This window comes from Nothobranchius furzeri, chromosome 16, assembly GCF_043380555.1.
Source record: "Nothobranchius furzeri strain GRZ-AD chromosome 16, NfurGRZ-RIMD1, whole genome shotgun sequence".
Classification (NCBI taxonomy): domain Eukaryota; kingdom Metazoa; phylum Chordata; class Actinopteri; order Cyprinodontiformes; family Nothobranchiidae; genus Nothobranchius; species Nothobranchius furzeri.
Genome location: NC_091756.1, coordinates 23525514 through 23551994, shown reverse-complemented (window position 1 = coordinate 23551994; position 26481 = coordinate 23525514). Strand labels below are relative to the sequence as shown.

The following is a 26481-nucleotide window of genomic DNA, read 5'->3' as shown; positions in this document are numbered from 1 at the left end:
ACATTGTTTTTATGATTGTTTTGAGCCAAAATTAAAATAAACGTTTAATTAAATGCACAGCTCTAGTCATCACTTAGCCTCTTGTGTTGGAACACGCTCCCTGTGTTTTCTGGGATGAAATCTCTTAAGCATATGAACTCAGTGAGTCTGTATTGCAAGATGTAAGTTTTCCCTGCTTGTCTGCGGCAGCGTAGCCACAGGTACTGCCATTCTTTCTCAGGTTACCACAAGTGCTCTCACGGTGTGTGTTGGGTACAAATGCCATCTTCTCATCCTCAGACAAAAGTTGGTCTGAGAGTAGTGTCCACGCTAGCAGGGTCAAACGTTAAATGATTTGTGAAGTTATGCATGTTTGTGAGTTTGTCAACACAGGTACACGGCGTTCTGTTCACATGTTTGAGCTGAGCTGCCTTGGCAGGACGAGAGTGGGAGGGAGCTGTCAGTGCAGGGACATTCAACGGGTGGGAGTGCTGTGTCGATGTGTGTTTATGTGAGGGATGCCCTGCATAAGGGATTAACCCTGTGGGAGTTTGACTGTGCTCTTATGTGTGCCCAACCATGCTGTCTCCTGCAGCTTCACACATTATGCAGTACACAGAATACAACACAGCACACTCTCCTTTCTGTTCATCACATCCACACATAATCTGTCTTTTTGTCTGTCACCGTTGTTTAGTCTCAATCACACACACACACACACACACACACACACACACACACACACACACACACACACACACACACACACAGGCTGGGTCAACGTGAAACAGGACATTATTAAAAAAAGCCATCAAGACAGAAGGAAATGTTCGGCTCTGAAGGGAAATCCTCCTTCTGTCTCCATAGCAACAGTCACATCATGACCACATTTTATCAAACTCCTTTCCAGTCTTGTTCCTGTGCATGTTTTATTGACTGAGACTCATTTCCACTTCAGGAACCTTTTTTCATCGAGCCAATAGGTCCATTTATCACCGACTACCTCACTAGAAGCATGTCCAACTACAGTATTATTAAAAACTACCTGGAACCTTGTATAGGGAAGGATGGAGGGCACCTAACCCCAAATTTACACCAGGTGCGTGAGCAGGTGTTATGGCAGTGGTGCGCCTCGGTGGGTAATAGAAGCTGTTAAAGTTTCGGACACGTCCCAGAAGCAGGTCAACGCATGACTAAAGATAGGTTTGTGTTCCATCTTTGATTTCACATCTCTCCAGGATGTGTCCAAATCTGCACGTAACACAGGGCAAAGCAGCAAATCACACACAGTATCAGAGTAAAGCATCTGGTGAATTTCAGAATAAAAGACAAATGCAGACTTGTGGTTCCCTAAACGTTACATGTTTACTGGTTACTGAAGGGCTCCTTTGTTCCCTGCATTTTTAGAGGAAAGCAGTGGTGTGGTTTTAGGCTTGAACCATGAGGCTTTTATCCAGGCAGTGGAGAATAATAACATTATTTATGACACCACAAATCCCATTTACAAAGACTACAACAAACGTGAGAAGGCTTGGACTGGATCACCGACAATTTTGGGAGTGGTTGGTAAGTTTAAAACCCATCATGTGAAAAAAAGTTCAGTAAAAAGTTCAGTTACATCATTTGTCCTGTGAATTTATAACCTCGTGAGTCCGTTTACGTGGATCTCGGCACAGCCTCTCTGTGTCTGCCATGCTCCTGGTGGGGATGGAGGCACTGTGGAGGTCAAAAGAAAACCTCGCCGCTGTCGTAACACGCTGCTCACGCACCTGGTGGAAACTGATCAATAGACTATCTCCAGCACTATTCTATCTGTTCAAATTGTGTTTCTGAAAGAAGTTCCTTCTGTCCAATTAATGGCAACATTTCCAACAGCAGAAGAATAGGATTACATTAAAGCTGCAATAGCAAACTCGGAAAACAAATTAGAAATTTGTTTCATGCCTTTTAACCCTCCCACTGTCCTAATGGGTGTGACCCCGTGAGGAAAGTTGACCATTGAGCAGGGTTGATGGTTTATCCCTTGGGTCCACGTGGCAGGGGTGAGGAGTGAGCACCACCTCACCCCTGCCACGTGGACCTTTATTTATAAAGCGCCAGATCACGACAAGAGTCGTCTCAAGGCTCTTCACATAATAAACATTCCAATACAGGTCAGGTCGTTAAGCGAATCAGTAAAAACGTTCCTTTATAAGGAACCCAGCAAATTGCGTCGAGTCACTGACTCGTGTCAGAGTCTTTACAGCAATCCTCATACTATTTATCGGCAGTGGAGGAAAACTCAGTTTTAACATGAAGAAACCTACAGAGGATCCTGGCTCAGGATAAGCAGCCATCCACCACGACTCACTGGGGATCGAGAAGACAGAGCACACACACACACACACACACACACACCAGGGCTTAATTTGAGCCGGATCTTGCTGGAACAAGATCCGGGAACTGTCTTATTTTGAAAGGACCATTCCAGCAACTGTCTGCTGGTTCTGGCAACTCACGCAACCAACTTGTGCTATATGCAGGGTTTGAATTACGGGTGAGCTAAAGGGAGCTCGGCTCACCCCAAAGGATGACAGGCTCCCCTGGAAGCCCTCAGCTTACACACCCAGGGGAGCCCGAAAAGATCCTGGTTCTACTTATAATACATTATCTATGTGGACTCTCTGGGGATTATTTAGAGCTGAGAGGCACAGAGCTCTGATGGTTGACACGCTCCAGACAGATGCGTCCTGAGTACAGCCACAGTAACATTCTCAAAGTGTCGCCACCTCAAAAACAAATTTAACATGCAATGTTCATGTCGGCTCATTTCCTTTCATGATTTCTGTATTTTATTTGTGTCTGATGCGTTTTGCTGCTGCGGAGTGGAGCGTATCACCTGTTTCTTCCTCTGGTGGCTTCACCGCACCAGTGCGGCCGGCGCGCACTCCACTGTATTTGCGGTCGGTAGATCTTCTAGGACTGCAGTTCAAAGGTAACTCATAAGGTGGAAAATATGAAGCCAGGTAGCAGTTTTTCTTTAGGATTTAGAGGAGATGCAGGAAGATAATAAACAGAGACAGGACAGAAAAATAGTCACATAAAAAACAAGTTTGTCTTTGTACCTGCTGGTTGCAACAAACAGACACCACTGAAGGTAATCAGAAGTGAGGAACAGAAAATGAAATTATTTTGTCAATGTTTAGAGCAGCAGGAACTCTGAGAGGCTGCAGGCGCATCAGTGAGTTTGTGGCCGCTTCGCAGGGGGAGGGGGGAGAGGGCTGAAGCAGAAACTACCGTTGTTAAAAGAGATGTTTAACTTTGAAAATGTGGGTGCAAGTGTCAAACTCCAGCGAACCTACCAGGACCCCCTCCCCTTCACCGGAGGCATCTGTTTTGCCTTTAGTGAACTTTGGTTTTACGTCGGTATTTGCGTTCCGGGAACAATTTATTTACAAATTAAGCACTGGTATATACCCAGTAGTGTTCCTATGGCTGCATTGTGATTTCTTAGAGAAAAGAATCAACCTAGAGGCTAAAGCTCAGTTCTTTTAACTGGCAGCAAAAAAAGAAGAGAAAACAATTACGCTACAACTAAGAGAAGCAGACCTAAATGTCCAACAGAATGTTACAAAAGAAGGGGGATATTGGAAGGTTTAGCTAAAAGACTCAGGGTTATAACCAAAGAACATAAAGAGGTTTATACCCTCTAAATAACAACACAGCATTTCAACCACAAAGACTCTCACACTCAAACAGTAGCAACCGGGGATCAAATAAGCCCTTTTACTAGAGGTAACTAAAAGCCAAGTTATTATTTTTCAAGATGTTCTTCAAAAGTCTAAACTCTGAAGCCAGCCAAAATGGAGTCTACTTGGTTACAAGAAGCTCCCAGAGTGAAAGTTCCTCCAGCCTTTTATCCTTCAAGATCGAGGGTAAAGGATTAGTCCAATTGCCTCCACCTGGAGAACTGTGGAAGGATCCACTGGTGATGAGGCTGCCAGGACTCATTGTGGTTTCCATGGATACTGGATAACAGTATGGAGGCAGCCATCTTGCATCCAGGTCTGGTGTTGTCACTCAAGAAAAAAAAACAATGGGCACAACACAACAAAACAGGGGGCAAACACTAAATAAACAGTTATAATAATACGACCAACCATGGTAAACCCCAGGGATTGTAACAGTCCAGATCTGGGTTAACATCAGGTTTTAACCATAGGCCCTATCAAATAAAAATGTTTTAAGCCATGTCTTAAAAGTAGACAAAGTGTCTGCCTCATGGACTAAGGCTGGGAGTTGGTTCCACAGGAGAGGAGCTTGATAACTAAAAGATCTGCCTCCCATCCTAATTTTAGATATTCTGGGAACCACCAATAAACCTGCAGTCTGAGAGCGAAGTGCTCGGTTAGGAACATATGGAACAATCAGATCACTGATGTATGATGGAGCTTGATTATTAAGAGCTTTATATGTGAGAAGAAGGATCTTAAAATCTATTCTGAATTTAACAGGTAGCCAATGTAGGGAAGCTAAGACAGGAGAGATATGATCTCTCTTTTTTACACAGTATTCAGTGTGAAATAGGTTAACTCCTTAGCATTAACTAGGTTTAGGTTTGGTAAACATCTCACCACATTCTAAGGGTTATGTCAGATTTCACTCACCCAGTCGTAACCCAGGATATTAAATCCACAAGGTTTACTCAAACATCTATAGACACGACAGACCTTTCACAAAGTCTCTCCAGACCCTTCTCATCATTCTGTCCTCCTGTCTGCTCCTCCTTCTCCCTCTTTTTTCATGTTTGGTTTCTGCTTACTGCTTACGAGCTCACCTCTAGTTCAGTCGAGAAGCTGTGGAAGAAAGAAATGGGCAGTGCACTTTAACATGACTCCGCTGTCTGTACACACACCCACACACACACCCACACACCCACACACACACACACACACACACACACCCACACACACACACACACACACACACACACACACACACACACACACACACACACACACACACACCCACACACACACACACACACACACACACACACACACACACACACACCATCTACATCCGTGCTTTTACCAATCTTTCAAGTTAAACAGGTTATTTATTTGTTTGATTTGCCCCATTGCAACAGTTTTGGTTGTTTACATTGTACTGGTGTAAATTATACCAGATGTGGTTGTATGGTATTCATGGTTGTTTTCCTTTATGGAGCAGCCTGTAATTTTGTTTCTTCTTTACTTTTGTAAAACATTTGTTCTTGGAGCTAAAGACCACCCAGCCTTGGGAATCAGCACCCAAACCTACTGACTGCTGCTGTTCCGTTGCTCTTGACAGGTTTTGATGCTCACTGATGGAAGCCCGGAGAGCTTCCTGTGCCAGCGCCTGCCCGTCCTCTCCTCCATGTTCCAGCTGGATGGTGTCGCCACAGCCCACGTCTGCCAGGACTTCACGTGCTCTCTCCCCGTCACAGACCCACAGGAACTCCGTCGGCTCCTTCTGGATGGAGCCACAGACAGCTAGAAGGGCACCTGAACTCTTAATGGTTTATGCTATTTCTGGCTGTTTCTGTTATTGAACCCAAAAGCTTTTAAAGCTCAATCAGCTGTATTGATTGGAGTAGGTCCATCCTTCCTCAAGTTGTCCCAGATCTGTTACTACAGCCTTTATTAGCAGCTAAATATTACCTCAGAGTCTTTTTAACGTCAGGGTTGTGAGAATGTTTATTGTTGAGTTCATATTGATGTTCAGGTGAGTAAGCTAGCAGCAGAAAGGAGCAACACCTGTACAACATGGCTGTTAGCTCAGAAGAAAAGCTCCGATTCTTGAGAGGACGTGTTGTAGGAACACTTCTGTGACCTGCTGCCGCGCTCATCCTCGCGTCACGTGGATCTAACTTTCTGCCTGAGACCTCAAAAGACGTCAGCACGTTTCTAATGAGCCATTTGTGTAAACCAATCACAGCGAACGAGCAGCTTTTTGCCACCAGCTCTTTGTTTATTCGGTTTAATTCATCACAATGCAAAAGAAGACCCCGTCGTGCATAAAGAGCACTTAGCATGCATTCTCTGAATATTAGATTATGCTCTCTTAGAGACCTGTCTGAACTGCTTAAAGCTGTGGAACCAATCAGAAACTGCAGAAGGGAGATGCCGAAGTGTTGTTTCCATATATAAACATCATCTCACTTGAATCATTCAATAAGTAGTGCTGAAGGTTTTAGGAAGTCTAACTTGATGAGGCTAAATGACTTCCTGTTTGAGATTCTGATATCAGCTCTGGTCTGTCCACCTCAAATTCGTTTTGATGATCAGGATCAACCCAGGAACCACCGAGACTTAACTCTGGAACCTGCAGGACCACCCGTGTCTCTGTCCACTATGAAACCAGTTTTATGTCAACATGGACTCAGGACCAAGACAGAAGCTCCTGCTCCAAAAGATGCACCTTCATGCTGGACTGGACTTTTTGTCCACAATGACAAGACGTCTGCTTAGAGGAGTCAAGTCCTCAGAAAGCCAAACCAGCTGTCAAGCATGGATGCTGATGCTCCATGACGGGATGTGGTTCTGGTGCACAAACAGGATGGAAGACCATACCTCCAGGTGCCTCAGCTCCACCTGAGATCATCAGCTGGATGGTTCAAACTTGGACCCAGTTGGGTGTTCCAACAGGACCAGTGGCGTGTCTAGATCTATTAAAATGGGGTGGCCCAGGTGAGGCACAACTTTGTGCATGGGTGGCACCAATGGTTATGCTTTTTTTTTTACCCCCAAGCCTTTTGGAGACAATGAAAAGTCTATTTAAAGGTAAATTAGTGTGGTGGTACCTGGGGTGGCCAATCAGATTCCAAGGGTGGCATGTGCTACCCCTGGACACGCCCCTGAACAGGACGATGTCCCTAAACACACATCAGAGCTGGATTCTGATTGGATAAAACAGGCTGTCATGAACCTTCTGAAATCACAAAGACCCAAAAACCTCAATTCTGTTGGAAATCTGCCAACTATGACATCACCAGCTGGCGTCAGCGCTCAGTCATCCACCAACAAGAAGTCCGACCTAGCAGATGTAAAGCAGAAGGGTGTTGGTGGATAGAAAACAGAACTACAGAATTCTCCAAACCCAACTTCAGTAAGCAGCATTTATGTATGTGTGAGCCTGTCTGAATGCATCCCAGCACCTTTCCCTTTGTTTCTGGTGCTTTCCAAGTGAATTTCTGTAGCAGTTTCTCACCTTTTATGACCAAATAAAGGTAAGACCAATTATGCCTGGGGATGAGAGTGGGCATGAGGACGCAGATGTTCCAGAAGTGTTTCATTTATTTATTTATTTTTGTCTGAGGCTCAAGCTGCAGGCTGTGGGAGTTGAGACGTGAGGAGGTTTCTGTCGTGAGCATCGATACCCTGAGGTGAAAGGAATCGCCCTGCAAGAACACCTACTCCATCTGCTCGTGTTTTCTTTTGGCATCTCCTTCTCTGTCTGCTTTATTCAGCCAATTCCCCCTCCTGCCTCCTCCTCCTCCTCCTCCTCCTCTCAGGTCTGGCTTGACAAAGCTCTTGTCGCCTCAAGAACAACTGAAGTCATTTTAGCAGGGGAGCTGCTTCTGTGGTAGAACAAAAAACATCAAAAGAAAATGAAAATTGAGGGAATATTGGAGAAGAAGAGATCCAGCCCACCTCTCAGTCTTCACAAGACAGTTACAGTTCAGCAGTTTTTCGTGCTTCCACCTGATCTCTTTCTCTCTGTCTGCCTCCATCCTCTTCCACCAAGGTTGAGACGGCGCTCATCCCTCACTCTTTTCCTCACACACATTTACACATCATTTATCTCCTCCCCCGCCCGACTTCTATCAGTTGTCTCATTATTGTGCTGCACTAATTGTTTTGATGAGCTGTGCAAGCAAGATTTTAATTAGCGCTACGATAAGTGGTTGAGCTCAGCTAACCGGATGGCCCCACATTTGTTGAAGGCATGATCTACATGACACAGGCAAAAGACCGCTTTAAGCATCACGCCGTTGCTAAGTCAGCTCTTCTGAGCCAGTAGCTTTATTCTGTTAACCAAAGACTGCTAAACTTAGACAGTAGAGAAGAGTTTCACCGAGGGGTGCGCAGTAAACCGAAAATGTACATAACCAGTTTCTGACTCTTACTGCCAATGTTGGTATGTCCAGTATTTAAAAAAAGATTTAAATAAAGGAAGTTGTGAGTAGGCTGCTGATGTCCCACAGACCAGTGGAGTCACACCACGGCTAGTCATGTGACTCCACCCTATCCAGTGTGAGACAAGGAGGGATTCAAATATCATCCATCCAGCAATCTTAACAAAAATTACTTTTAATTCAGTTTGCAGTAAATATCTGCAATAAATAGATGTAGGGGAATGACACTGCCCAGCCGTAACAAAGGTCTCATACTCTAATGTTTCGTTAGACCTTTATCTTTGATTATGACTCACATTTGCTGTGGCATTGTTTAGATGAGCTTCTGCAACGCCACCAGATTTATCTCCATCCAGTGTTGCATTAATGTTTCACCAGGATCTTGCACTGATGATGGTAGAGTCTGACCGCTGCACAAAGCCTTCTCCAGCACATCCCAAAGATCCTCAATGGGTTTAAGGTCTGGATGATGTCTCATGCTCCCTGAACCACTCTTTCACTCTTTAAGCCTGATGAATCCTGATGTAGTCGTCTTGGAATGTGGCCGTGCGATCAGGGAAGATGGAATAACCTGGTCATTCAGGATATTCAGGTAGTCAGCTGACCTCATCCTTGGAGCACATCCTGTTGCTGAACCTAGACCTGACCTACTGCAGCAAGCCCAGATCATAACACTGCCGCCACAGGCTTGTACAGTACTAGGCATGATGGGTGCATCACTCCATTTGCCTCTCTCCGTCCTTACCCTGATGCACCGTCACTCTGGAACAGGTCCACCTGGACTCAGACCAGTTTTAATAAGGTGTTGGACAGTTCTTAACCCAGTTTTAGTCGTTTATACAATCTCCTTAGATGTTTTCTCTGCTTGATGCCAACGATCAGACCCTTCTCACACAGACTAACATCTTTTCCACGACCACCAGACTTTCCACTGGTTGTTGAAGAAAAGAGAAGCAGCTCAATGCAGCAGCTGCGGTTCAATAACTTGCTAAAAGAAAATTGCCCGTGCAGTAATTATCCAATAGGAGGCTCCTACCTGTTTACTTAGTTAAATCCGATGTATGATCAATAAAACTCAGCCTTATAGTGGGTGTTCTTTTTGTTACATGGACAATGTGTGTGTGTGTGTGTGTGTGTGTGTGTGTGTGTGTGTCTGCCTGCCTGCCTGTTGTGTCTCAGACTGTGGGATAATTAGGCCACAGGGGGCTGAGAAGTCACACACTAACTTAAAGAGGTGGAATATCAGAAGTGTGTGTGTGGAGATGAGTGTGTGATTCTTGTGTCAGAGTTTTGAAAAGCCAGATGTCGTCTCCGGGTCTTTCCTCTTGGATCTTTTAGAAATTCTACTGTAGTAGAAGATTTGGATTCATAAAAATGTTTTACCAATAGAACCAGTAGATGGGAGCAGCTTTGAAACTATATTTATGTAATGGGATGATGTCATCATTAATCATGAAAATGCCGTTTCTTGTTTTCTGACCGTTGTTTGCTCCTCATCACACTCAAGAAGTTCCAGTTTCTAAACCAGCTTTGTTTCCTCTCAATCTGATCTTTTCTTTCTCCTATCTGCTTCTAAAATGTTTTCTATAGGCTCTTGTGATATTTTGGCTTAAGGTGCTTCCTCTGATGCAGTTCTGTGGCTGTGATCAAAGCTGGTGTTTCTGTGTGTCCCACAAGCTGTCAAAAGGCATTTCTGCAATATTCACTTTGGTTTATACTTCTTTTCCCAATCTGTGCCAGATTTTAGAAAGAGGGACTACTGTTCCTACCGTCTGGGGAACATCGCTCAGTCTCCCAGATGAAGTAAACTGTTAGTTGTTGGAAAGGAGGACTAACCGATCATCTACCCGTTTATACAGGAGGAGCGGTGTACATCAGGGATGTAGAACAGTGGAACAGGTCTGCAGGTTAGACTCCACCTGGGCCCTGACTCTGTTATGATGTGGTGAATGTCACTTTTTACCAAGCTGCTCCAAGTCTACCGCCAGAGGTCTTAACCAGAAAAACAATGGAATTCTCCCTCTGTGGTCAGAGTAGTGGAGTATCTTGGTTTTGGTAGGAATGACGGCAGGATGGGCCAGGAGATAGTCTTCAGTCTGTCATGGTGAGAAGAAGCTGAGCCAAGAGGCAAAACTCTCAGTTTACTGACCTCCTGATGTTCCAACCCTCACCAGATTTGGTTCATGAGGGATACCCAAACACAAATTTCAGGATCAACGCCCATCGCACAGGGAAGTTCAGAGTAGAGCCGCCGCTCCTCATCATCAAAGTGTTAGCTGAAGGGGTTTAGGAATCTAAATGGCAAGCAACTTTCCTGTGGAGGTTTCTCAGTCCTCTGTGGACCGATAATGCTGTGGGAGCCGGGTTTCCCCTCTAACACCTGTCAGATATAATAGAGGGAGAAGAGGTGGTTGTGGGATCAACTGATTTTTTTTAGAAAACAAAATCAGGTCTAATGAAGGTTCATGAAAGAAAAAGATTTTTCCTGCAACTAAACAAAAAAAAAGTCAAATCCGTTTTGACTTTACTTTATAAAGCAAGTTTTACATAATCATGATAATTATAAACCTGCTCTTTCTGAGGCAGAAGACTCCAAACTGCTTTACGCAGCAGTCATTCATACATTCACACCCTGGTGAAGATGAGCTACGTTGTAGCCGCAGCTGCCCTAGGACACACTGATGGTGGCGAGGCTGCTCTACCATCGACATATAAATACTGGACAATTCATTTCCATAGGCTCCAATAACACGTCTTTGAAGAGAAATGGGAGGTGGCCACCACCGCCATTTTGACCGTGTCACAGGTTCCGTCAAGCCCAGACAATTCCACAAAAGGGAAGATAGGTGGAGCTGAGGGTGGGGCTGTAAGGCTGGGATCAACTGACGACACCCGGTCGAACTAGCTATAAGCTAACCTGAAGCTAACCCTGGCTAACCTGAAGCTAACGCGGAGGTGGGAGCTAAGCTAACGGAGGTAGCAACCTAGCTACAGTCGGAGTTAACTGTGCACAACACCAGAGCTTCTGAGTCAGAGATACGCCGGGCTGACCGCTGGGTAAAACCGGGTGGAACACAGAGGTCTCCGAGAGCTCCACAAGCCGGCAGCCGCACAGCAGACAAGCGCCGCTGAGATCTGAGATGTGCAGAGCTGCCGCTGGGGAGAACTGGGTGGAAAGGTTTCCATCCCAGAGCTCCAGAAGCCAGCAGCCCGCGCAGCAGTCAGGAGCCGCGATCAGACAGAGATGCACCGTGCTGTGGGGAGGGGAGAACCGGGTGGAAAACATCGGTCTCCCTAGAGCTCCACAAGCCGATCGGAACCCAGCTCCACCAACATGTTATATTTCAACCCATTTTCTAAAGTGCAGCATTATGTTAAATGCACTGGGTTTTACCCTATTACATTTAAATTTCATGGTTAAACAGTACATGTTAAAATCCAAGCTCAGCTTGGCAGTGACCTAAAATACATAAATATAATTTTACTTACCGAAAAAATGAAGTGGAGACTCCTTGGACGCTCTATTAGTGCAATTAATGCCACAGCAAGTCATTTTGTCCAACAATTGCACAAAAAATATCCAAAACAGAATACACAAACACAGAGACTCAAAATCCTGGAGCAGTTTCCAGGCCCTGACCGAGGCTCTACTGAGGCCTTTCCACGGAGCTAGCTCTGTGGTCACGTGGGTCTGATGCTCATTAATTATACAGACTTTTAGGCTTTTAATACACTTAAACAGAAGAGTGAGAAAAATATTCATCCCCCTCAGAGCTGTCATTAGTGTAAACTAGATCATTTAAACCAAAAACATGTTTTGGTACCAGGCTGTAAACATGTTTATTTCTTCTGTGAAATTGGTGTTTTTAACATGGGAGTCAATGAGGATTTGCTCGTTTCTGACACCAGCCCCCAGTGGATGAGGGTGGAACTGCAGTTTTTGGTACTTCCGGGTTGGCCTCAATTTTTGAGCTGCATTGTGGGGGCTTGTGCTCTACACAGGCACCACCGTCTCTCATATCACCACCAGCAGGCAAGGTGGGTAAAGTGCCTTGCCCAAAGATACAACTCACAAAAAATGAGCCTGGGTTTGAACCAGCAACCCCCAATTACAGGGTAAGCTCCCATCTCCTGAGCTGCTGCACTAGTCTGACCTATTGAAATGTAACTGGAAGTTGATGTGCTAGTGGCTTTTTATCCAGTGCAACGCAACTGACAGATTCAGGTGGACAGCAGTGATGGGTCGTGGTTCTGACTGAATGGGATGCAGCAGCTTGTCAAAAGCATTCATGAGCAGTAGAGTCTTCCAGCCACATCGTGTTACACCAACTGACAGCCAGGTGGAGGTGGAGTGATAAAAAGTCAAGGCCACAGTCTTGGTGAGAAACACTGAATCAGAGCTTCAGTTTACCATGGAGGCTATGAGAACACATTTATTTATTTTGCACCTGAGGAGCCTTTGAACGTCAGAGGCAACATCTGCTCAGACATCTGCCATAAAGATAATATTGCTGCACTGAATCATTTTATGCATCGTCACTTAGTCACTGCGACTACATCTGACTGGTGTGTTACTGGTGATCCATCTGTGTAAAGATGAGGCTATGGCACAAATGTTAAGCATTCAATAGTTTGTTTGCTACCTGAGGTTTTATGAATACTCCAGAATGTTCTGATAAGTGATCAGAATTGAATGCCTGAAAATACAATTTCACCGCGTTTGTGATGAAAGCTTCAGGGCAGCCAGGAAGGTCCAGCAACACCCGAACCATTTCCTGAAGCTAGTCCTGCTATGGGATTAGGGCTCCACCAGAGCTGGACTTGTTTAGGAACATCAGCAGGCAAGGGTGAGTCCATCTGTAGCTCAGAGGGCAGAAGAATTTAGGAGAGTGGTCTGGTGTCAATAAGGGCAGCAAAGAAGCTACTTCTCTCCCCAAAACAGGGACAGGCTAAGATTCTGAGAAAACAACAGTTCATGTGATGTTTTCATTGCTCATTTCAAACTTTACTGAACAAATGAACCTATGTATGGCTGGAGAATTTATGAAGGCCCGGTTGTGCCTATAGCAAAGCCACACTTTCAATTAAAGGTGCACTATGTAAGAAAATAGTGAGCAAATCCCCAAAGAGTCTAATGTTTCAGTCATTTTGGAAGGAAGGTTATACTGAAGCATACTTCGTATCCAGCTAGCTGCGGTGGTTGTCAGTTTTTCTCCTTTCAAAACAAAGGAAGGAGGGGCATAACTACTGTTTACCATCAGTGAGTGTGGGGGTGCCGTTTCTCCTGCGCGCTAGTACTGCAGCACAGACAATTGTAATTTGACAACGGCCTGCAAAAAGCTCTAGAGTTGTTTAAAGGGATTGCAGTAACCAAATTTTACCACAGGAAGAATTTTTTTAACTTCTTTTCTACATAATGCACCTTTAATTTGTTGTGGTCTCTAGTATGAATGAATGTCCTGTGAGTGCCTTAGTTTCTTCGTATGTAAAAAAAAATGCAGTGTTGATGTTTTATCTCCGCAAATAACACAAGCCCAAACATGTTCAGCCATGTTGTGGGGTTGGTTAGCTTCTACTAGCCAAGATGCACTCTGCTCTCCTGACTACTGAATCAGCCTTCTGTGGTCACAAGATTCTTAACTATCCCTGTGATGTAGAAGAGGCTGGCTTTTTCTGACCCTACCAAGATGATAACCAATGACCCCTCCCAGCCTGTCCACAACCTGTTTGAGCTGCTGCCCTTGGGATGGCTAGATCAGTCAGATCACACACCACTTGGCTCACAACTCGGGGCTTAAACAACTCAAAAAGCTTCCTCCTCTCCATAAACTGCTATTGCTCTATTAAATCCGACTCCAATAATCTTTTTAGCTGTTTTTAAGTTTTCAGTGGTCTTTAAACTATGATCATGCTGTTTTAGCCAAAATCACAAAACCTGTGCCGTTTTCTAGTTATCTCAGGTGGAAGGTGGATGACAGTGAAGAAGGTGATCCAATCTAAGATTAATGAAGTCAAACAATTCGATAATTAGGACTGTACAGGCAGAAAGGGGAAATGATCTGAGCTGAAGGCAACATATAGTATATCGTTGCTGCATACAGGCCAGCATGCTTGTTGCTGTGCTGTTTAAGGTCTCTGCAGAAAATAGGAGATTATGTAACTTATTTTATTGTTCCAGTTCATTCACTTTCAAGGATCACCACTCTTGTGTTGTTGCTTATTTCCCATGTTGCATCCAATGGATTCATTGTACACCTCTGGTAAACATAATACATTTCAGAAAGGATGTTATTCGACAAGGAAACTAAGTTCTACAAACTTACCTAGCATTCTACGAACTCTGTGTGTGAGGTAAGAAGCTGCTCAAAAATAAAATTAAAGCTATAAATAAAAATAAAATGCATAAACTGTTTAGGAAATGTTCTGCTATAAAGTGTTTCTGAGAAATATATGGATACAAAAGCTTCCACGTATTTGTGTTTGACTGCTAGGGGAGAGGTCCTACCTCAAGTGGAGATGTTTAAGTATCTCAGGGTTCTTTTCGCGAGTAAAGGATGTGGGAAATGGACTGACTGATTGGATTGGCATCTACAGCGATGCAGAGACTGAACCATTCTGTTCTGGCCAAGAAGGATTCATGAACAATGACTGTAAAAAAAAAAATAAAGGAGAACCCCTTTGTGAAGTCACCTGTGGGTTGCTGAGGTTTCAAATTTAAGCTTATTGGGCGGTTCTAATCACCGCCATCTTGGCCTTGTCACGTGTCTTGACATTCCCAGACAATACAAAAATGGACAAATTGGTGGAGCTGAGAGCGGACTTTTGAGGATCTCAATCTGCCATCACTTGCAAGAGCAAACTAACTGAGATAACCGAAGCTAATGCAGGTTTGCGGACACTTTTAGCAAGATAAACGTGGTTGAGAGACTAACGTGAAGCATGCATCAACTCACTGAGCTGCAGAGTTAGGTTGGTTTATGCTTGACGCGTCTGCGAGGTCCGCACAGCGATATTGCGTCATTTTAACAACCACGCCCCTCCACCGCGCCTCCGCACGGCCCAAAATTTCCGCACCGCGCACCTAGGAAATTTTCTAACCACGCGGACGGTCGGACGCGGAAAAACATGGCGGACTGGCAAGAACTAGTTATGGTCGAGGTTCGTAAATACAGACATTTGTATGATTCAGCTCTCAGAGATCACCGTGATCAACATGTTGTTAATAATTCTTGGAGAGAAATAGCTCGCACTGTCGGAAAAGACGAGGACGCTGTTAAAAAATGCTGGAATGCCATGTTGTAAACAACAGTAATTTTTACTTCTACAATGGTGTAGTGTTGGATGCATGCCGTAGAGCTCCATGCTGCCCCCTACAGTTTGGGAGAATATTGGCTCACCGCAGAGACAAGCCGCACGAACCATAAATGCAAGTTGTGAAGCGCATTCCATCCGCGAGCCACATCACCAAGCGGAAAGTGAATGTGTCAACCATAAACCAAGCTTAAGTCTCCCTCAGAGAGCTCCACAGGTGAGAAGCGCAGACTACAGCAATTGGAGCCAAACACCTGGGCCACGTGAGCCCACGCTTTACTTCTTCACAGTGATCCACTCGGCCACTGCTTTTGTGGTAGGACCCAAAAAATCAGCAGCATATATTGGCCTTTGGCTGACCATGACCACAACATATCAGCATCAGTATTATAAATAAAACAACCCATATCAGTCCAGCTCTACTATAAAGCCATCTTATTGCCACTGAAAACTGAGAACGATCTAAGATAAAATGACAATTGTTGCCGCTCCTTACATACACTGCTCGGCTCGGTAAACAGGTAGGAGCCTCCTATTGGATAATTACTGCATGTGTGATTATCTTTCAGCTGCAATCTTATCTAACCCCAACTGGTGAAATTCTTGCTTCTCATTTCGTAAACAACCGTATAGATAGACACATCTGGTGGTCGTGGAAAAGAAGTTAGTCTGTGTGAGAAGGGTCGTATCGTTGGCATCAAGCAGAGAAAACATTTAATGATAAACTTTCGAAGAAACAACAAAAATTGGGTTAAGAACTGTCCAACGCACTATTAAAAACTGGAAGATAGTGGGGGCCCATCGTCTTCGAAGAAGAAATGTGGCCAGAAGAAAATCCTTAGTGATTGTGACTGGCAATCACTTAAATGTTTGGTGAAATTAAAATCAAAGAAAACAACAGTAGAACTCAGCTGTAGTCAATATGTTTATGTATTTAGCAGACGCTTTTGTCCAAAGCGACTTAAAAGTGATAATCGGCATGTTGCCCTTGAGGGTAACAACAACAATAACAACAACTTGACATCAATCTTGGAGAGGAGGGAACAAAGGAGTGGACCGTAGAGGGGGGGGGGGGGGGGGCGGGTGCAGGGAGGGTGCTAGTTCAGAAGATGCTCTCTGAAGAGCAGGGTCTTCAGGAGTTTCTCGAAAATTGAAAAGGAAGCCGCTGATCTGGTAGTGCTTGGAAGGTCATTCCACATTTTTGGAACGATGCATGAGAAGAGTCTGGATTGACCTGAGCGTGGTGTAGGCACTGCTAGCCGACGATCCTGTGATGACCGGAGCGGCCGGGCCGAGACGTAAGCCTTTGCAAGAGGATTCAGGTAGATGGGAGCCGTACCATCTCGGACTTTGTACGCTAGTGTTAGCAATTTGAATTTGATGCGTGCTGCTAGCGGTAGCCAGTGGAGCTCAATAAACAGAGGGGTGACGTGTGCTCTTTTTGGCAGATTGAAGACCAGACGTGCCACTGCGTTCTGGACCATTTGAAGAGGTCTCACAGTACAGGCTGGAAGACCAGTTAGAAGGGCATTGCAGTAATCAAGGCAGGTGATGACAGTAGATTGCACCAGGAGGTAATAATTATGTTAAAATAATAAATTGCAGGGATCTAGCTTAAGTTAATCCTCCTCCTCATCCGTCAACACCACAAAGTCAGTCTGTCACTTCAATAATGATAACAAATAATAATACTAGAGTTGTACATTTCTTAACCTCAATATATTGAGGCTGGAAAAATTATTGAATTAATTTTCATCTATCGTACCATTAACTGATTTATTGATTATCGTCCCAGCCCTACTGGACGGAGATCTGATTTCAAGCCATCCATCACTGAAACTTTAGAATAAGATGGAAAACACATTTAGTCCTAATTATATTAGATGATTGCAGTACACATCCCAAAAATCTTAGATTCCTAAAACAATTGTAGTGTGACTTCATGGCAGGAGGCTCTCAGCTAAATTCCCTTAAAGCCCCAAGCATTCCTATAAAGATTAAAATCACGTGCAATAATTTCTGCTAAAATTGGGACAATCATGTGTGTCTGAAACTCAAGCCACTGCTAACTTCTATTGCTTCTCTGTCATCTGAAAGAAAGTGACAAGTGAGGAGCAAAAAGTGAAGCAGACATTCCAAAAAACAAAAACAGCTGCTTATTGGAAAGGTCAGGTGGGCTTGAGGTGACCCCCCCAGGCAGCAACAATTACCTGGGGCAAGACTCCAGAGAATGGAAAGGAACCTAGCGCACTGTATGTACCACAGCTAAAGAAAGGCAGCTTGCACCAAAGAGCAGGTTGTATATGAACACCAGTAAAATGTGTCTTTAGATTCAGTCAGAAAAGGACTTCAGTAGCACATTTCATTTACAACTGCTACATGTCTATATATTATCATCAATGTTCTAAAGCATTGAAACTATAATTTATTATCAGTAAACCTTATTCATGCCCTTGCATATGTTACTAATGCAAGTGCAATGATTAATATGGCACATCTGCAAAAATGCTAGCTGAAAAAATGTTTCTGTTTGCTGATTTAGCAAAGCAAGCTGGAAGAGCGCCGGTAATTTCTAATATGAAAAGTATCAGAAATACAATCAGACTGCTTATGAGGGCGTATATAAAAATGGTTCCTTCAGATTTGGCAAATACTCCTCCGTTTCTTCCTTACACACTCAGAGCTTTTGGACTTTCTCATACATGCACAGAACAGAGACAGACAGACAGACAAGCAGACAGAGCCAGCTCAAAGCTTCAGAACTGTAGCTACACAATCACACTTAGAACAGAACCTAAAGGATTCACACACACACAAAAACCCAGATAGACACCCCTTTTCACACACACACACACACACACACACACACACACACACACACACACACACACACACACACACACACACACACAGGGAGACACGTATACCTTCTCACACACACACACACAGATATCCGCCAAAGCAAAGTTCACAGCCGGGTTTTTAACACTTTTAAAACCACAATGCAGCACAGACGTCCGATGTCCGTGATGGGACAGCCGACATCAATATGTCAGATACCAGCAACGAACGATAACAACCCCACAGGACTACAGAGATCAGTCCTGCACAATCCGAAATGGGATGCAGCCCACAAACCCACGAATACACAGACCACAGAACGACAAGGGGTGAATTTTTGAACGGTTTGGATTCCTTTAGTCATTTATAACGATGATTAATTGTACCTTTGTGCACAATGAAATATTTAAACAATACAAGTGTCAGTTAGCTTACATAACATACTGATATGCACATCCAACCCTATTACGACCCACTCTCATTTTTTTTCCTTATTCTCTCTTTCTCTCTATTCGTTGTGGGGTGTCTGTGTGCGCAGACACAGACTGATTACACCTCTCTCACATTCACCCCTCTTCTCATTTCGCTATCCACTTTACCATGGCTACACATCAGTTCTCATTGCAGTGCCGCAGGCAGGTTGCCCTCATCTATCCAAGCCAGTATACACTTCGCATACATGTTCAATAAACCCAGGACGTGTTGGCGATGCGCGGGGCCAAGACTCACTGCGAGAACATCCCATTGCACTTCCATGCAGACAGATTTAAACAGAATCTGTCCAATCCTTCCTGTCAGCAGCTGCAAAAGGAGTATGTGCCTATGCCAAACTGCGGTTGGCCGCTTTAACGCAGCGCTGTTTAATGTGGAGGCAAACGGAGTCCAGGACAAGGTCCGGCGGCTATCAGTCCAGCCCTCAGCCGGGGCCCAAAACGTCTTTCATGCATGGATGGCAAACAGTCACTACCAGAGAGGCAAACAGAGTCCAGGACAAGGTCCGGCGGCTATCAGCCCAGCCCTCAGCCGGGGCCCGAAACGTCTTCCGTGCGTGGATGGCAAACAATCATTACCAGCGTAAAACCACACTGTCAACCAGTTATTAGGAAAAGGGTGCAATTTAGTTTAGGTACTCACTCTCCCCCTGAGTGGCAGACTCGCCCTGAGTCCGAGCACAAGAGCCTGTTAATGGAAGTTTGTCTGCGGAGCTAAACAGCCGGCCAATGGGGCAATTCAGCCCCCCGGCTTTGATGAGGAAGTGGCGCCGTGCGGCTCTCCAAAGACGAACTCCCATTGAAGGGCTCTGCTTATCCCGGGTTTCGGCACCACAAATGTTGGGTAATTTCTAATATTACTCCCATATTACCTCAAAGAAATTCTACGCACACCCAGAGGGATTAGATTCATAATTTGGTAAATTGTAATCTGCCCTCAACAAACATCAAAATACTCTGCAAAGGGAAAATACTTTGCAGAGGGTGAGACAATCAAACACACCAGACATGACGGCAGTTTGCTCACACTGAGTTGAAAACTCCGGCGAGTATTTATTGGCAAAAACACACACACCCATACATTCCTAAAAAAAACTCCCTTGGCCTTAGGAATCCACAGGAGACGAAAGGAGAGTCGTTCCTGCCTAAGCTCTTGGCTAGGGCAGAACCCCCTGTTTGGCTGGTTTGGCCTCTATAATAGAACACAAGTACCTGAAACACACATTCAAATGTAAATACAGTGGGGCAAAAAAGTATTTAGTCAGCCACCGATTGTGCAAGTTCTCCCACTTAAAATGATGACAGAGGTCAGTAATTTTCATCATAGGTACACTTCAACTGTGAGAGACAGACTGTGAAAAAAAATCCACGAATTCACATGGCAGGATTTTTAAATAATTTATTTGTAAATCAGGGTGGAAAATAAGTATTTGGTCAATAACAAAAATTCAACTCAATACTTTGTAACATAACCTTTGTTGGCAATAACAGAGGTCAAACGACACATGACATTCTCCCAATCCTCTGCTGTATCATCCATGTGCTCTCTGGCAAACTTCAGACGGGCCTGGACATGCACTGGCTTCAGCAGCGGAACACATCTGGCACTGCAGGATTTGATCCCCTGCCGTTGTAGTGTGTTACTGATGGTGACCTTTGTTACTGTGGTCCCAGCTCTCTGCAGGTCAATCACCAGGTCCCCCCGTGTGGTTCTGGGATTCTTGCTCACCGTTCTCATGATCATTTTTACCCCACGGGACGAGATCTTGCGTGGAGCCCCAGATCGAGGGAGATTATCAGTGGTCTTGTATGTCTTCCATTTTCTGATAATTGCTCCCACAGTTGATTTTTTCACACCAAGCTGCTTGCCTGTTGTAGATTCACTCTTCCCAGTCTGGTGCAGGTCTACAATTCTTTTCCTGGTGTCCTTCGAAAGCTCTTTGGTCTTGGCCATAGTGGAGTTTGGAGTCTGACTGTTTGAGGCTGTGGACAGGTGTCTTTTATACAGATAATGAGTTCAAACAGGTGCCATTAACACAGGTAACGAGTGGAGGACAGAAAAGCTTCTTAAAGAAGACGTTACAGGTCTGTGAGAGCCAGAGATTTTCCTTGTTTGAAGTGACCAAATACTTATTTTTCACCCAGATTTACAAATAAATTCTTTAAAAATCCTGCCATGTGAATTCATGGATTTTATTTCTTCACATTCTGTCTCTCACAGTTGAAGTGTACCTATGATGAAAATTACTGACCTCTGTCATCATTTTAAGTGGGAGAACTTGCACAATCGGTGGCTGACTAAATACTTTTTGCCCCACTGTAAGCACCTCAAGCAGTAAGGGTGTGTGAACTCTGTTTGACAATCAGTTTTTACCTAACATTTATTTTTGTTTACTGTTTTTTGTGGTTGAAGGTTACAATAATAGCTTACTGGCTTTGTGTGTTTACCTGTATTACTGTCATTATTTTTCTTCTTCCTTTTCTCTAAGTGAATGTACTCCTGTAGCAAATGAATTTTCCCCACTGTGGGATTAATAAAGTCTAGTCTAGAGTCCAGACCTCAACCCATAGAGATAGAGACTGGATTTAACAACACCCATTTCTATATTTATTGATTTTTGAGGCAAAAAAGGTGGTTTCCACCACCAATGTTTTGACTGTGTCACACATTTTCTCATGCTCAGATAATTAAAAAATGGTAAAATAATTGGAGCTGAGGGTGGGGCTTTAAGTGTGGGATCAAATGTACCCTGTTCTGAGGGTTTTTGTTAAAACCAAAAATCCCGCAGCTGTAAGCCAGTTCTTGAACCATAACAGGGGAAAAGGGATGGCCGCCAGATTCTCTACTAAGCTGTTATGTCATGCTAATCTAATGTGTCTAATGGACACTGCGTTATTTAAATCAGAAGATTGGATCTTTTTATTACAGGGACTTTAAATAAAACTTTGCATTAACTGAGAGACAAGAGAAGAGAGAGAGAGACTTTCAAACGTTTAAGGAAATTTATTTACTAAATAATTTTAAACAATTTAACAAGACTAACTCTCTAATGATGAATGTTTTGTTGGAATGAAGTGTGACCTGAATGGTGTGTGTGACTGATGTCAAGTTCAGAACCTTCGCATCCAGAGAAGCAGAGTCTGAGTGGGAGATGATGTTTTGCTCCTAATTGGGGGTCGGCAACCCGCGGGCGGCTCTTCCATCCATCTGATGCGGCTCTCTGTGCTTGTAAAATAATGAATGGATATTTAAATTAAATTCTTTATATTTTACTTATTAATTTTACATCTTTATGCCAATTCTAAATGTAAAGATTATCTGCGTAAACCTGAACAGGTCCAACCCGGTCTTACTGTGAGACCGGGTTGATGGGTCACGCTTGTGCGTAATCATAGGCGCTTTATGAGCTGAAGAGGATGTGAGATTCTGGGATTCTCCTCAGATGGCTCCTGGATGTGTCGCCACATTGGAGACAGGAACAAGCACTATTCAGCCAAAGTTTCATAATCAGGGAACATTTTCTAAGTGACAAGTCTCGCTTCAGTCGGAGGCATCTTCCTGCATGCGCTCTGGTTCTGCGACGCGCTCCAAGCCCCTCTCCACATCTTCAGCTCGCTGTGCACCGTACGTACGCGCTGACAGTGAGCTGCACTGAGCAGTGTCCAGCTCAGATGTTCAGATGGGAATATTTTCTTGAGTGATTTAGCTTCATCTGCGATGTGTGTAACGAATAAAATGTCAGTTCGTCTGCATGAATCGGGGTAAGTCTTTCTATCCTTTCTCCGTCAAAATAAACGGTCAAATGCGGGAACTGTCTGGTCAGCACAAGCCCTTCTTTTAACTCTTCTGTTTTCTTGTGAAAATTGTTGCAAAGAGATTTAATTTAACTTGATTAACACCAGAGCCAGGCGCACAGTGCCGTTATCTCCGTCACTATAAATGAGGGAAAAACAAATTGATTGGATCCTTTTCTGACCTTCCCCACCTACAAAGTTTAATTACAACAATCAAACATGACAGAGCCTGGATTTGTATTCTAAACAGTCTAAACATGTTTTAAAAAGAAACGTATGACAAAAGTGGCATCTGCTCAGTAAAACCACCAACAGGGTGAAAAATATCAAAATATTGTAGGCAGAGACGGGCTACAACTTCTGGATCCATTTTATATAAATCGTTTTATTGATTATCGTCTTATGAAAGATAGCTTTGACATGCACGAGCGACCGGTACTGGCTGCTGTCACCTTTTTTGATTGATTAAAGCAGCTCTCTGCTGTCAGAGGGTAGGCCCCGCCCACAACGCCATGGCTGCTGTGGCTCCCAGTGTTTTCTTTACTGTGGGAAATGGGTAATAATGGCTCTTTGATTGGAACAGGTTGACAACCCCTGTCCTAACTGATCAAGTTTGAGCCTGTGGTCATAAACACATGAGACGCCAGTTTTGTCGCATCCACACACCCTTCAGTGAGACCTCCACGATGGATCCAGAATGCCCAGGTCCTGCAGGACATTCCTTCCGGTACTGGAGCCAATGGTACAGCGTCACAGCACGACAGACTAGTCCTTGGATTGTCTCCAGGCAAAAAGCGACAGGTGTTTCACAGCGTCAAAAAGAGGACCCTCCTTGGGTCAGCAAGTTCAGCTTTATACTGAATAAACCGTTGTTGGTTGGTAACGACAGATTTTTTCCAGCTTGATAGTTCTTAGCTTAAAAAGAGAAGTACAGATGGCCTGTCCATACTTCACTTAACATGCGGTGAACTCCAAGGGATCCTGAATACTCCTGAATACTGAACTTTCATTCAGTCACAGGTTTGCCTTAAAACAAGTTTTAACATTAAATTGTTTGTTCAAAAATTGTCATTTCTAAATTGTCATTTCAAATTTTCATTTTTTAAAGTGTTAGTAATAAATTCTTAACTTTAAAAATCTGACTCTTCTTTGAAATGGAATGCAGAATGGTGTATATTTCTGGTTATTGAAAAAGCAAAGATTCCTTTAACTTCTGATTAAATAAATAAACTTTTGCTATTAAATTTAATAATCTTGAATTAAACAATAATCTTTGGATTAAAAATAGACCAAGCTTGTTGGCATATGAACTTCTGTCGAATATATAATATCCTAGATATTTATATATGATAGAAGCTTCATTGTTTACTCGTTTGAATCTTTTCTCAGAATCTAACAAAACTGATAGCAAACAGTGTTGATTCTAGTATGTAGTTAACCACGCTACACCGCCATACTCTGTCAAAGAAGACGTAAATGCATCCCTCTTTCTAAATGAATCAATCTTTATTGTAGAGCACCTCCCACTGCCTCTGCGCTGAACATAACATAGATTCAAATAAAAACAGAGATAAAAAGTCTTACAAACCACATAAAAGCAATACAGTACTTAAGTAACTTTATCTGATCTGGACTCAAAGACAAGCCCAAGTCTAAATTGTCCAAAGTTGATGCCAAAGCCGTTTCAAAGTAGCTGCCGCCATCTTTGTTGTTCCACTCTGTCACAGTAACACCCGCCCACCAACCCGATAGAACGATGTGATTGGGAAGACAAGAGACTGTTTGGGGCTGCTGAGGTTCCTGTGGAGCGTGGCTAGACCGACATGTAGAGGAAAACCCTTTTGCTTCTGCTACGGTCTATCTAGACTTCTAGGCTATCAAAGGACTCTTTCCCCCATGCTTTTGACTGGAACCTTCTTAGAAAAATTAGCTCCATCAGACCTTAAGGTGGAAACATTTTTGTCACTTTTATTGTGAATTGAAGTAAAGGTCTTGTTTGCAAAATCTTTTTCTGTTCATAGTTCCATGCACACCAGTGTGCCTCAGCAGTCTACAGTTTTCACTAAAGAGAAACAAAAAAAACAAGAATTTTAGTATTTTTATTGCAGCTGAATGAAAAATGACAGAACCTCAAGTTGAGCTGCAGCTGTGAACCGAACAAGTTTTCATTTCCCTTTCCAGCTAAAACAAACGTCACATGTATCCACTCATGACTACCGATGGCCTGGAAAAACAAAGGCAAGTGAGGTCCAAAGGAAATGTGAGAATTAATCCAAATTTTTGCAGGACAGAAGAGGAAACACATGATCTCCTTCAGCTGCTTGTTCACTAGATTCATTAGAAGTTGCCATGAACAGTAGTTGGGTGTGTAGGAAGCAACTAGAGCAATGGAGGCTGAGGGGGAGCAGGGCAACTAGTTCATCATGTTAGCCTAGTTAGATGAAAGCACAACGATGCTCATTAAAGTCTTCCATCCTTTTCCACATTTCCCAGTTTCCTCCCCAGACCCTCCTTGTTCTTCCTTCTCCTCTGTGTCACAGTTTTGCGTCATACTTGGTGAGAAAATAAAAAAAGAGCTGTTGCACAAGACACTTGGGTAATTACATGCTGCCTGCTGCTCATGCCGACCACTAAATGGGAATCACTGTCAGTGCAAGTGAAAGGTAGGGTCTACCAGCAGTGGCAATATGTGGTCTTCTTTGGCGTTTGCTGAACCAAAGAGCTGCTGACCGGTTGTTGGGTCAGCTGATGTACAGACTTTGTGTCTGATCTGATATCTGCTGTGGACAACTCTTCCTACATAAAACACCTCAAGTCAAGCTTGGACAAGAGTTTTTTTTTCCATCACACAAATCCAAGTGTTCATGTCCATCTTAATGTCCTGGTCCTTGACATTTCTTCGACATTTGATGACATTTGTGTGCACGTGTAAACTGCAGGATTTGAGAATTTGTCAGGGACTAAAGGGGAAGCCTGATGGGCAAATGTCAACAGACTCCAACCATCTGTTATTTACGGAGCCAACAATGAGCTGAAAAGCACCATGGGACAGTGTGACACTGGTCACTTCTGCTGTGACCGTGAGACACAATGAGGACACCTTAAAATACAACAAAAAAACTTGAAGAGGCTGAAACTCTTATAACTTGCTGAACCGTTTGAGAGATTCTGGATGATTTGTATGTACGTAGATTAGTGCCAGTGTGACTTACCTGCCTAATGCAAAGTATCTACTGTTTGTTTTGGCTAGTCTTAGCAATAGTCAGCTTGGTAAAAACTGCATTTAGCATTTCTCATCAACTTTTAAGGGGGACATATTGTGACTTTTTCTCAAGTTATAATTAGTGGTGGGCATAGATTAATTTTTTAATCTAGATTAATCTCACTGTGATCTTGGAATCAATATAGATTAATCTAGATTAAAATGGCTCATTCAAATTCTGCCAAAGGCATATGTGTGTGCTACCTAGATAATGAATAAAAGCAAGTTTTTGAGAATGGAGGCGTATTTCTTGTTTCAATAATGCATCACAGGCTGATAAAGCAGTTTTACTACGATAACTGATGATGAAAAAAAAAGATCAATAAGTATTTGTGTTTAATAGCTGTTTATTCAGTTCAACAAATTCTGCACTGTAGGTCTACAGAATAGGTCATGATTAACTATTTACAGTCAGTAGCATTTGGTCAATCAGTCGGCCCACCCCTAGTTATAATATTTCTATTTGTAGTTGATTAAGCCAGGGGTTGCCACCTTTGAATCAGCTCATGGGTGTGTTCTGAGGAAAGGCTCCCTAAGACAGACTCTTTGACATCAGAGACTTTATTAATGAGTCCACATCGGTACAGGTTTGATGCATCAGGAACCAGGAGGAATTCAGCCAATGAAGTCTCCCGAACAATGCC

General features: G+C 43.6%; 1 protein-coding gene across 2 annotated transcripts in view; it reads left to right on the top strand.

Annotated features, from left to right (window-relative positions):
* The window catches only part of spata20 (spermatogenesis associated 20), a 102043-nt gene extending 96451 nt beyond the window's left edge, over positions 1-5592 (top strand). For both annotated transcript variants that reach the window (XM_015963729.3, XM_015963727.3), the window contains one exon: positions 5311-5592. In XM_015963729.3, the coding sequence (XP_015819215.3) occupies positions 5311-5496 (186 nt within the window). In that variant the 3' untranslated portion in view covers positions 5497-5592. The remainder of the gene's footprint in view (positions 1-5310) is intronic.
* Positions 5593-26481: the final 20889 nt, after the last annotated feature.